The sequence below is a fragment of the Ylistrum balloti genome, unplaced genomic scaffold (assembly GCF_031769215.1).
Source record: "Ylistrum balloti isolate Yb309-2 unplaced genomic scaffold, AGI_CSIRO_Ybal_v1 Utg369820, whole genome shotgun sequence".
NCBI classification, from domain to species: domain Eukaryota; kingdom Metazoa; phylum Mollusca; class Bivalvia; order Pectinida; family Pectinidae; genus Ylistrum; species Ylistrum balloti.
In genome coordinates, this window is record NW_026781988.1 from 112,564 (window position 1) to 126,110 (window position 13,547).

The window sequence follows — 13,547 nt, forward strand, 5'->3', positions numbered from 1 at the left end:
CTCCTTGTATGTTGTAGATTGAGGTCACTGCTGTGTGACATGCTGTTTATATACCTACTTATATATTATAGAATGAGATTACTTCTGTGTGACATTGCATGACCTTGATTTGAATGTTACAGAATGAGGTCGCTGCTGCCCTGGCTGAAGCAGGATTCCCTATATATGCCTGGAAGGGAGAGACAGAGGAAGATTTCTGGTGGTGTATTGACAAGTGTATCAACACAGATGGATGGCAGCCAAATATGGTAAGCATTCAGGTGCATGAACTGGTCGCAGATGAGCCGGTATGTGTCACAGATGGATGAATCAAGATCACTGTGGTCAGGGTCACTTAGGCACATGTTAAGGTCACAGATATGTCAAGGTAACCACAATGATATACTTTTATATTTTTTAAATAGTTATTTTTTTATCAAATATCTCACTGATTACAGCGGACTTTTGCAGAATTATCTCCCCTGTTAAATTCTGTGCCTTATAGGCTGGCCCACCTACAAGATATTTTTTCTGGCAGATTGGTATTATTATCAGTATGTCACTTTCCTGTTTGGATTAATCTTTTCTTAAGTGTTTTGTACCCTCTGAATGGTTGATGTATATTTCTGTATAAAGTATCCCCAGATAATTGGACCCGGTAAGCCATATTGTGATTACTGCTTGTGACTTTGTCATATTAGCACCATTTCATTGCTCTATCACCCCTGCGTTTATCATGCTATCTCCAGGGATACAGATTCACTGAATGCGTAAAATCAACCAAGTTGGGAATTCCAATCTCTCTCCAAACGGATCTCTCTGTTACCAGCCTGCCACTGTAAACACAGCAGTATACAGACAATAATGTGCTGAGCAGATCACAGTCATGTTTGGCATGTACATACAGTTTCTATGTTAGAGAAAGTCAAGATAATTGTTTTTACAGTCAATAGATTACTTACTATTATCTGAGGTTTAACCAGAGTACAAACGTAGCCTGTAGGTTTAGGTTTTAAAGTTTCCATGGCAACAGCTTCAAACAAATATGCTTACTTGTAATGAAATAAGAAATCACAAAGTACTCTTGTATTATACGTTTCATTTGTAACAAATGGAGGGCAATATTATATAGAAAGAGCTTATAGATTACTCAGAGAATAAGTATACACAGCGAAATTAAGGGAGATAATTCTAAAGGTAGGATATCTCAATTAACAAATTAAGGTTATGGTAATGAAGGAGGTCAATCTATAAAGGAAATTAAGGGACATAAGGGAGGTAATTCTTAATTTGAGGATACAGCCCCCAATCTACAAAGGAGAATAAGGGACAAAAGGGAGGTAATTCTAAATAAAACAGGATAGATCACCTCCTGTTGGATATAATGATATTGCTGGAGAAAAAACACAAAGTTACAGAAAGAGGAGATAACTCTACAGGAGCAGATCAGTTTACTGTAGGTAACAATTCTATCAGGGGAAATAACTCCAAGAGGAAATCATTCTTCTTTCTGCAAGAGGAGGTCACTCTATACGAAGAGATATATCTCTTCAGGGAAGTTAACCTGTAAAATTAGAAACATAATGGTGTATTTTGGGAAGCCAGCTACAGTGACATTTCTTGCCATACATTATAATGTAATGTAAATTTTGTGTTCCCAAGCAAAAGAATTTTCTATTTGAACAGGTCCCACGGGGAATCAAGATTCTGACACTAATGTCCCTAGTAATTGCAACCCTAGGTGAATATTGTTGGAGCTGATTTGATTGGGTTTTTTTTTATGTACGATTATTTCCTGTATAACTACCAAGGGACTTAAAACCTGCTATGACAGGACAGTCTGTGGATTTTAATGTGAAAGTTCTGAAGCTGATACCAAGTAATATCCATCTAAAATTCTACATCTAGGTATTATGAGTTCATGTGACATCAATACTTCACCCTGTGTACTCGTCACTTTCTAATTCTATTTTTCATGACAGGGTTTCTTTGTCAGTAGAATATTTATACGACAGACAGTGTAAGCGCAGATCCTTTGAAGGGTTTTTACACACTCAGGTGTGTTCTATTAATTGACCTTTGAGGAAGTAAAAGTTGACGAGTTAGTCTGACTTAAATTGTTACCAGTATTTTCTAATTCTCTAAAGACAGTCACATCCTGATACACATGTGGGCCTACTTGTAAAAACTTATCATTGCAACAGAAATAACAAAAAATTGAATTTTCTAAAAACTTATAATTGAATTTGTTGTAGAGTTGCCAAGCACAGATACATTTAGCTTTCATAATCATTATATTTTCATTCCAAATTGCCTTATCACAAACCAATCTGTAACATAACCTATTTTATGTAGAATTTTGTATTCAATAGATGTAGATCAGTTTGTTTGATATAATGAGTGTCTACATTAATTCATGGAATGTTTTTATGTCCCTGCCATTTTATCGGTGTCCATCCATGCATCCTGTCTCTGTGCGCCCAGTTACGAATCACTGCCATACTGGAGACTCTCCACAGATAGTACTCATGTGTTTACTTCCTAGTTTTGTATTATCAATTTCTACACCTGATCAGATTCTGGTTTGCACAGAAGTAGGGGCATTGATGTATTACATTTAATAGTTTTTGATATCAAACAAGTTGTTTTTATAAATGTTTTACTGAATTTGTTTCTCACAATGGCTGCCATTAAGAGGGTCAAGGTGACTCTTTTATGATGTCAGTTGTCACAATGTGTTTCTGGAGTTAGTAGCTAGAACCACATTGGGCTTGCCATATCCTTACTGCATGTATATTGAAGCTTGAAATATAAACCAAATGGATATCTGGTGATCGAAGAAAAAAGGCTTGATTCAATATCTCCATTTAAGCCAAAGCATCTACCATTTTCTAGAGGTGAAGATTTGTGCACAACTTTGCTTTGTTGATCTAAAAATAGATGAGGTTTGAATTATCATAAATGTATGTTAAAGTTCTGTAAATCTTATCCCTCTCCATTTCTCTCTTGATATTCACACATTTTATTATACATAATACTTATGAGATGTTTATGCAACATAGTAGTGAGAAACCCATTCTTACTAATTTAACATATTTTCATTAATCCCTAATCACTAAAATTTGGAGGGGATGTAAAGATGTTGCCAAACAACACATGTTTGACCTTTAAACTTGAAAGCAATATGAACTTTGACCTTCAGATCCTGGATGATGGTGGAGATGCAACCCACTTGATGCTGAAGCGTTATCCGGCCATGTTCAACATGATCAAGGGTATTGTGGAGGAGAGTGTGACCGGTGTCCACCGTCTCTACCAGCTGTCCAAGTCTGGCAAATTGACCGTCCCCGCAATGAATGTCAATGACTCAGTCACCAAGGTCAGTTGATAGATTCTGTCACCATGGCTACTGTCCCCAAGTCACCAAGGTCAGTTTATCAGGGTCAATGAGTACTTTATCTGATGTCAGATATATTTAATTGATGCTTGTCAGAAGATGTTGACTGCTCATTACTGATGATTACTCATTCAATAGATAATATAGGTTTTATTGTAATGTCTACAAATTTTGGTCACCATATTGGATCTTCATAAAACCACAAAACAATCTTTTTTCCTGGTTTCTAAAAGTCTGCAGAACTGACTTCTTTCTGAAAATTCCAAACATATTTCGATATTATCACAAGATAACATAAATATATAACTTACATATTAACAGCAGAGTGAACAAGTAAATTGCTTCCTGATTATCAGTCATGTTGGGTTTATGCAACTCCTGTGAATTACAGTTTAATTCTTGTCTAATTTGGCGCAATCAAATTTAAGCACATTATCACTGGAAACAACATGAGTTTAATCCAAGTGAAATTGAATCACAGCACACGCCATGCATCACCACTGAGTGGGCTATTTATTGAGTGTATGTTTCTACAACTTCTTTAAATAGCTTGATATTAAGCTAAGTATTCTTCTCTGATTGCAGACCAAGTTTGACAATCTTTACAGCTGCAGAGAATCCATCCTAGATGCGTAAGTGTCAAATGTCAAATGTCATTCAACTTAAAGACACAGAGTTACTTCCCTTTGCTGTATCATTTATTCTAAATTAAGCCTAAGAGCACAGGTTGTACAGTATATTGCAGGTTTTGCATTTGTTCCTCAAATATCTTGAGATTGAAAACTCATTTTTTTTCTTTTTTTTTTTCGAGGTTTTATCGAGAGATGGAAGCAAACCTAATTACAAAAATTATAAAAATCATAAAAATCCTAAAACTGGCAACGATATCCTCATTTGATTTTATTTGAGGTCATTTAATTTTTGCAGATTTATTCCATCCACTGTTAAAGTGAAACAGGGGACTCTCCAAAAATTAGGACATGTAGTATATATACAGAAACAAATGTACTTGTTAATTCAATTCTTGCTGTGTTAGTTGTCTGACATTCTTTTGAATTTCTGTCAAATTACCTGGAATACCTCAAATTAGTTTTTTCTTTGAATTGAATGAACAAATCTTTTTCCAAAGTAATTTAACAACCATTGCATGAGTTAAAGAAAAACAAAAATCCAGTCTGTTATAAAAAAAAACTATATATACAATGCACATTTGTACTGATGAAATGTTTCTGTGGTCTGTACAGACAGCAATACACAGAAGGAGGTTTCTGTGTAACACATCACTGCACTGTAAGGTGGGTGTACATGTCTGGAGGAAAGCTAACAGATAAGGTGGTACTGTAGGGTACAGGAAGGATACAGATCTGTGTACCAGATGCTATCTCCCTGTGGCCATGGTGTTCTAATCTACATTACCAGCAATTACATAATTATTTTGTTGCGTTAAGATGCTGTATATCTTGAGGAATTTAAATAAAAATGATTTCTTGATTATAAGTTCATAACACAAACAACGTTGTGGTAATGGGGTGTGATATAGGTGTTTATTTATTTGTTTTTTATTGTCATGTTTCCTGTTGATAAAACATGTTTCCTTAGTGTATTTATGGTACCAAGATTGAAAAAAAAACAGACAAACAATATTTCATTAGTAGTTCTACAGTACCAAGGCTGAGTAAAAACACAAAACACACAAAAACAGGTTTAATGGAAATACAAAACAATAGCAAGTACATGTATTAAAGACAAAAGAGAAGTTTTTGGGGAAATTTATGTAATTCACCATGTTTCTATGGAAACTATCACATTAAAAATGATCAGTTTTACATTGCTTGGTGTAGGAGACTCAGGTGAACTTCATTCAATTTCCATCAAGATTTACATTGTCTTTATGGGTAATTTCTCATGGCCTTTGCTTAGATTATACAAACAGTCAGACATATCTAAGCAAACGATATTAAGCTATTTATGGATACCCAGGTAGATAAGGAGATTCTTTGCTTGGTATGGAGAGTGAGGTAAAGAGTTAAAAAACAGTTGCAATAAAGAAGGAAGTTAAAACTGAATGGCGGGGAGGGAGGGGAGGTTGTTTGACTACTATATTGATACAGATGATCAAAGATCGAAGTACATAGAGCTCAAAGAAAAAAAATCAAATTTAGTTCATGAGATTAGCAATGTTACGGCAGGATATTACTTATAGATTCTAAACAATGGGGAGATAATTCAAATCAGTTGGTCATAAAGATAGGAAAATCTTATAGATTTTGATATCTATCAGCAGTTCGTTCTTATCTCTTTCAAGGGAGATTAATTGCAGAATCAAATTTCTTTTAAGATGTTCAGCTGAGTCAAATCAACTAAAGGGAGATAACCAGACTCAACTGAACAGAATATTAGAATGGATATAAAAACTGAAATTCTGCAAGGGATTTTGAAATGTAGGGATAGATTTGGTACATATTGTTAAGTAAACCGTAGGCAAAGTCAGATCCTGTTTCTGTGTGAAGACAATTTTTGAAGGTTCCCAAGCCAAACAAGTTTGACAATAGCTATTTTGAAACACATCAATAAAATAAAGGATTAGACTTATATTAAATGTTTCACTGACGATCTCGATAAATTGCCTGATGTTGTCTGTTACATCAACAAATTTTGATCAACATGAACGGTTAGCACATAAGTCTCATATTCCGTTGCAGCCAATATGTGGATCAAATAGAAAAAATCTGTAAAAATTGGCCCTGCAGCTTATATACCGGTGCAGCATATATGCTGGAAAATATGGTAGTCACTCCAGATAATAGAAAATTTTCTTTTTCTTTGGATTTTTCAGATTGAAGAGGACAACTGATGTTATGTTTGGAGGGAAGCAAGTCGTTGTCTGTGGATATGGTGAGGTGAGAATACAAGATCGGGTTTAACCTGTTGGTGGCCCTAATGACCTTTTATGTGTGGACAGGCTGTTAAGACTGAAATAATGATAATACAAGGTCACTATGAATCTATATGATGGTATTACACACGTTATTGACACATACAACCTGCCTTATATTGATAATTATCTCAGTGATAGATAAATTAAGGACTAAAACTAATGGTATCTATCGGCGATGTCATTCCTTATTCTAAAACTTATTATCATTAGGTTTGTCTGTTTTGGTGATTATGCTCCCACCTTTCTGTATGTAGCATTTTAAGTGTCCTCTGTGTCCATGCCAATTCTTAATGTCCCAAATCAATATCAACACCCTTGTGACATCATTCAGATGCCAGATATCGGCCCCCATTCCCAATGTAAAATAGTGTCTTTTTTTACCAATTTAGACCCCAAGTTTTCCCAATTCTAAGGAAAACACCATTATTTTTCCCAATTCTAAGGGCCCTGGGCCCCAGTCCCAAAATGGGGTGTGAGAGCCCTGTCGTTTCCTGTGGGACTTTGATTTGTGTTTCAGGTCAAAGTCATCAGAGTAGGAACATAATGTCTTGTGGACATTTTCTTTTTTTTTTTTTTTTTGAACTTCATGAATGAAACTTAAATATTTTCTATCACTTTCTAAGATTATATTTGATACATTACCATGGTATCCTTTCTTGTATGAAAACAGACATCAACATAAAGAGTTTTAAATGGCTGTCCTGTGTTATATATGTAGTATGTTGAGGAACTGTTTCATTTGTTTTACAACATTTTTATAGGCAAGTGTATTTTGTACAAGAAAAATCTCTCCATTTTTTGTGGACTCACATTTTTTGTGAACTCATCATTCCAGGTTGGTAAAGGTTGTGCCTCGGCCCTGAAGGGACTTGGTTGTAGTGTAATGGTAACAGAAATTGATCCAATCTGTGCCCTCCAGGCCTGGTAGGTAACCCAGACTCCATGATCTCAGTATTTATGTCCTCACCGTCCAATTCTAAATAGCATCACCATCATCATTCTCCTCGGAGGTCAAGATTTTATTTTGATAATCCAATACAACATAACAATATCATCACCATACTGAAATTTTCTTCACATTTAAACTTGTGCTGTTTTGCCAATAGGTCAAAAGTAACAAGGAAAAGTTGGGCTTCATTGTAATGTTAAACCTCATATATCTATACTTATAATCCAGAAAATGAAAAAGATATTTCTGATATTAGTTTGTAACTCCTGTAAATTAGATGTTGTTGAGGACTCAAATGTGGTTGATTTTCCCAAAATGTTTATTGATCAATGAATGATTTCACGGTATAGACATGATGTATGTGTGTATTTGTTGACAGCATGGACGGCTTCCGTGTGGTAAGGCTGGAGGAGGTTGTCAGACAAGTTGACATTCTCATCACATGCTCAGGTGAGAGGTTTAACTTAATAGCTCCATGTTTTCATTCTGATTTGATGTGTAAATTTAAAGTAATTTAATGTCATATGACATGGTGTTGTTATAGTGACAGTTTAGGAAGGTGTGGTGCAACTTTTTAGGTTTTATGTTTTAAAGAAAATTTGAAAAAATGCCCATTTTACCAAATTATACCACAGAAGGACGATATATTTAGTCACAGAATTTTGAGTTTTAAAAATCTAGAATTTTGACTGACTTTGTCATGATTTTTATATCTTTGGACAAAAATTCCCAACAGAAATCTCACCAATTATTCTATATTTTTCAGGAAATAAGAATGTGGTCACACGTAGTTTTATGGATCGCATGAAGACCGGCTGTATTGTATGTAACATGGGTCACTCTAACACAGAAATCGATGTGGTGAGTTTTGGCCGTAGCTAATTAATATCTTCTATTTTACTGATAAATCAGATTTACTTTGAATATAGTTAATGATTTAGATATGTAAGTCACACCAAGTTTGATTCGAAATTCTCCTCAAACTGGTTCTGATCTCATCCCAGAAAAGTGCTTCACTATCATACCCAAATGTAAGGGAGGTACAACTGATCTTGATGCTGATTTTAAAAATCAAAATCAGTTGGACTTGAAAAATGAGGACTGTCTTTTTATGGCAAAGAATTTTACATAGCTTAATATGAATTGTTGTTGTTTCAGGGAAGTCTGAGAACCCCAGACCTGACCTGGGAGAAAGTAAGGTCACAAGTGGATCACATCATTTGGCCTGATGGCAAGAGAATCATCCTTCTGGCTGAGGTATGTGGTGAACACAAGTTTTTATTTAACTCAGTTCTTTAGAGCTGGTGATGGTCTTTATCCTAAATTTTCCATAAATCTTCATCCCCAATTCCAGTCACTTATTTCCTTCCTATGTAGCAGCTGATGATCTTTAACATAAATCTTTATATCCTTGCATAAATCAACTCCATTTCTTTGGAGCGGGCAGTTGATGATCCTTATGTAAACTTCTCACACCATGTTGTAGTCAATGCCATTTTTGAGCAGCTGATGGTCCTGATCATGAATATTCATAAGCTGTGTTTACTTTGATGATATGCTGTATAGTATTACAGTAGATTAACAGAGAAATAGGAAAAGTTTGTAGATGAGATATGTATCTGCTTGGCTTACATTTTCTGATATATTTTTTATTCTGGAAATTTAAAATGTTGGTTTTATTGAATTATTGGAAAATTCTGGTCATTTTAAGATGATTTAGGTATAATTAGATTAGAAAAGTATCATTAATTGGAGGGTTGTAGTTTGTCATGATATTTTAGAAAATCTCAGTTTTAGAAATCATTAGAATGATATTAATCATTATATCAGTAAGGATTCAGTGGTACTCTGTGATTCCTTCAAATTATTTATGTATTGGTCAAATGACTTCTTTTGTATTAAGGGTCACCTTGTGAAATGATTACTTTTGTATTAAGGGTCGCCTTGTGAAATGATTACTTTTGTATTAAGGGTCGCCTTGTGAAATGATACTTTTGTATTAAGGGTCGCCTTGTGAAGTGATCACTTTTGTATTAAGGGTCGCCTTGTGAAATGATTACTTTTGTATTAAGGGTCGCCTTGTGAAATGATTACTTTTGTATTAAGGGTCGCCTTGTGAAATGATTACTTTTGTATTAAGGGTCGCCTTGTGAAATGATCACTTTTGTATTAAGGGTCGCCTTGTGAAATGATTACTTTTGTATTAAGGGTCGCCTTGTGAAATGATACTTTTGTATTAAGGGTCGCCTTGTGAAGTGATCACTTTTGTATTAAGGGTCGCCTTGTGAAATGAACTCTTGTATTAAGGGTCGCCTTGTGAAATGATTACTCTTGTATTAAGGGTCGCCTTGTGAAATGATTACTCTTGTATTAAGGGTCGCCTTGTGAAATGAACTTTTGTATTAAGGGTCGCCTTGTGAAATGAACTTTTGTATTAAGGGTCGCCTTGTGAAATGAACTTTTGTATTAAGGGTCGCCTTGTGAAGTGATCACTTTTGTATTAAGGGTCGCCTTGTGAAGTGATCACTTTTGTATTAAGGGTCGCCTTGTGAAATGATTACTTTTGTATTAAGGGTCGCCTTGTGAAGTGATCACTTTTGTATTAAGGGTCGCCTTGTGAAGTGATTACTTTTGTATTAAGGGTCGCCTTGTGAAATGAACTCTTGTATTAAGGGTCGCCTTGTGAAATGATTACTTTTGTATTAAGGGTCGCCTTGTGAAGTGATTACTTTTGTATTAAGGGTCGCCTTGTGAAATGATTACTTTTGTATTAAGGGTTGCCTTGTGAAATGAACTCTTGTATTAAGGGTCGCCTTGTGAAATGAACTTTTGTATTAAGGGTCGCCTTGTGAAATGATTACTTTTGTATTAAGGGTCGCCTTGTGAAATGATTACTTTTGTATTAAGGGTCGCCTTGTGAAGTGATTACTTTTGTATTAAGGGTCGCCTTGTGAAATGATTACTTTTGTATTAAGGGTCACCTTGTGAAATGAACTTTTGTATTAAGGGTCGCCTTGTAAGGGTCGCCTTGTGAAATGATTACTTTGATATTAAGGGTCGCCTTGTGAAGTGATTACTTTTGTATTTAGGGTCGCCTTGTGAAATGAACTTTTGTATTAAGGGTCGCCTTGTGAAATGATTACTTTTGTATTTAGGGTCACCTTGTGAAATGAACTTTTGTATTAAGGGTCGCCTTGTGAAGTGATTACTTTTGTATTAAGGGTCACCTTGTGAAGTGATTACTTTTGATATTAAGGGTCGCCTTGTGAAATGATTACTTTGATATTAAGGGTCGCCTTGTGAAATGAACTTTTGTATTAAGGGTCGCCTTGTGAAGTGATTACTTTTGTATTAAGGGTCGCCTTGTGAAATGATTACTTTTGTATTAAGGGTCGCCTTGTGAAATGATTACTTTTGTATTAAGGGTCGCCTTGTGAAATGATAACTTTTGTATTTAGGGTCGCCTTGTGAAATGATAACTTTTGTATTAAGGGTCGCCTTGTGAAATGATTACTTTTGTATTAAGGGTCGCCTTGTGAAATGATTACTTTTGTATTAAGGGTCGCCTTGTGAAATGAACTCTTGTATTAAGGGTCGCCTTGTGAAATGAACTCTTGTATTAAGGGTCGCCTTGTGAAATGATTACTTTTGTATTAAGGGTCGCCTTGTGAAATGATTACTTTTGTATTAAGGGTCGCCTTGTGAAATGATTACTTTTGTATTAAGGGTCGCCTTGTGAAATGATTACTTTTGTATTAAGGGTCGCCTTGTGAAATGATAACTTTTGTATTAAGGGTCGCCTTGTGAAATGATTACTTTTGTATTAAGGGTCGCCTTGTGAAATGATAACTTTTGTATTAAGGGTCGCCTTGTGAAATGATTACTTTTGTATTAAGGGTCGCCTTGTGAAATGATAACTTTTGTATTAAGGGTCGCCTTGTGAAATGATTACTTTTGTATTAAGGGTCGCCTTGTGAAATGATAACTTTTGTATTTAGGGTCGCCTTGTGAAATGATTACTTTTGTATTAAGGGTCGCCTTGTGAAGTGATTACTTTTGATATTAAGGGTCGCCTTGTGAAATGAACTGTTGTATTAAGGGTCGCCTTGTGAAATGAACTTTTGTATTAAGGGTCGCCTTGTGAAATGATTACTTTTGTATTAAGGGTCACCTTGTGAAATGATTACTTTTGTTTTTAGGGTCGCCTTGTGAATCTGAGTTGCTCCAGTGTTCCATCATTTGTGGTGTCCATCACAGCTGGAACTCAGGTAAGTCAACAAAGTAGAGGACAGGTGTTTTGTTCAAGGAGTGAACACCTGTTAGTTCACCTTTGTTCTTACTCTGTCAGACATGAAATATTAGTGTTCAGGGAAATTCAGACTTTCTAAGAAAATATTATGATTTTCTTTTTGTAGGCAAATATTTTTAAACATCTGTTCTCAGAGGTGTAGTAAATGAACATCACATACAAGAATCAATTTTCTGATTCTAACTCTCATCTGAATTTATCCTAAATAACTAGATAAATACAATGTATATGAATTTCACATATGTTTTAGGCACTAGCATTGATAGAGCTGTATAATGCTCCTGCTGGCAGGTACAAGCAAGATGTCTACCTCCTACCAAAGAAAATGGGTAAGTCAGTCAGTCTTCAGATGAAGATCATTTAAAAAATGACAGCAATATTCAAACTAAATGTGTGAAGCACTGGAGAAACTATTTATTCTGAGTTAATTCCCTTTGAGAGAACCTGTAGCTCTTTCTCTGTAAGTAACTTTGGTTTTAACACCCATACTACCTTATTTGGTTTTTAACACCCGTACTACCTTATTTGGTTTTTACACCGTACTACCTTATTTGATGTTTAACTTAATAGTGAAGGTTTTATTCTGTGCTGCCAGTGGCTCAAAATTATATATGGTTTGTTTTAGAAAGAACACAGATTACATTAAAAACAGACAATTTTGAGCCAATGGCAGCACAGAATAAAACCTTCACTATTAAATACTAGAAAATGAGAACAGGGGAAAGTCCTTATCAAAAAAATCAGTGCAAAAGACCCTGAAAGAATCAGTCCAAGAAAATTTAGATTGAGTGGGTTTGATGAAAGAGACAACTGAAAAAAAGAATTTATAAAAAAAATCAGGCGATCATGCAAAACTACTTTATACTTGGTTTGAAAGATATTGGAAAGAGTAAGCACACATAAAGAATAAAAAAAATATGGGGGGTGGGGGGAAAGATGTAACAAAATTTGAAAAAAAATACAAAATTTTACAATGTATTAATGGATGTATTTCACTAAGGAATATTTGGTAGTTTATACACCAGTTGGCAGTAAGTAGATGTTAGCATACTATCATCATGTCGCCCATAGTCCGTCATTTATCATGTGTTAGCATACTATCATCATGTCGCCCGTGGTTCGTAACTTATAATTTGTATGTGTTGGTATTTACAGATGAGTATGTGGCCAGTCTACATTTACCAACGTTTGACGCCCACTTGACAGAACTCAATGATGAACAAGCAAAGTATCTGGGACTCAACAAGACCGGACCATTCAAGCCAAATTACTACAGGTAATTTCCACTAATTGAGATATTTGTTTGTGTAAAAGGATTATATTCTTTAATATTACTGTCTACTATATGAATAATTAAAAGTGATAAGAAAGTCTGTGATGCTGGATTATCTAAACTGTTGAGAATAATGTTTTCTCTTTTTGCTTTCAATTCCATCATTGTAGATGTTGTTTACCAATAAAAATGCCGGAAATGTAGACACAAGTTTTGTCTCATCGTGACGAGAGAGTCAATCAAAAGAACAGTTTCTAAGAGACATAGATACAAAAAAAGGAAATTCTTAGAAGGAAGGAAATTGAATATTCCACAAAAGATGAAAACAATATCAACCATTGTCAGTTATCTCCCTTAGGTAGTTTACATGAAAACATGTCTCCCATTTGTCTGTATGCCTAATGAACTTTAAGTGTACATTAAACACCTGTAGGCAAATGAAGTCGATGTCTGGACTGATGAAAATTAGAGTATTTTTTTCCACTATTGGTTTAATTTTAATTGAATTGTTCATTTGAGTTTATAGATTTTGTATTGATCTCTGATAAGACACGAATGTGCCTTTTGGGGCCTGTATCAATATTTGGAGATCCATTAAGACTACTGCGATACAAATTTTCAGTGAAACGTAATTTTCATGTACAGTTTCAAAGGTGCAGACATCTTAATCTGAACTTTTCTGTAAGGCCGAAAGGTGAAATA

General features: G+C 34.9%; 1 protein-coding gene across 2 annotated transcripts in view; it reads left to right on the plus strand.

Annotated features, from left to right (window-relative positions):
* The window catches only part of LOC132545023 (S-adenosylhomocysteine hydrolase-like protein 1), a 79,374-nt gene that overhangs the window by 61,542 nt on the left and 4,285 nt on the right, over window positions 1–13,547 (plus strand). Inside the window, exons 6-16 of one of the 2 annotated variants that reach the window (XM_060208689.1) lie at window positions 123–248; window positions 3,182–3,358; window positions 3,962–4,008; window positions 6,213–6,276; window positions 7,150–7,238; window positions 7,643–7,713; window positions 8,030–8,124; window positions 8,422–8,520; window positions 11,463–11,531; window positions 11,823–11,901; window positions 12,728–12,852. In XM_060208689.1, the coding sequence (XP_060064672.1) occupies window positions 123–248; window positions 3,182–3,358; window positions 3,962–4,008; window positions 6,213–6,276; window positions 7,150–7,238; window positions 7,643–7,713; window positions 8,030–8,124; window positions 8,422–8,520; window positions 11,463–11,531; window positions 11,823–11,901; window positions 12,728–12,852 (1,041 nt within the window). Of the gene's footprint in view, window positions 1–122; window positions 249–3,181; window positions 3,359–3,961; window positions 4,009–6,212; window positions 6,277–7,149; window positions 7,239–7,642; window positions 7,714–8,029; window positions 8,125–8,421; window positions 8,521–11,462; window positions 11,532–11,822; window positions 11,902–12,727; window positions 12,853–13,547 lie in introns of those variants that run through there. The other variant, XM_060208688.1, reaches the window with a different exon arrangement.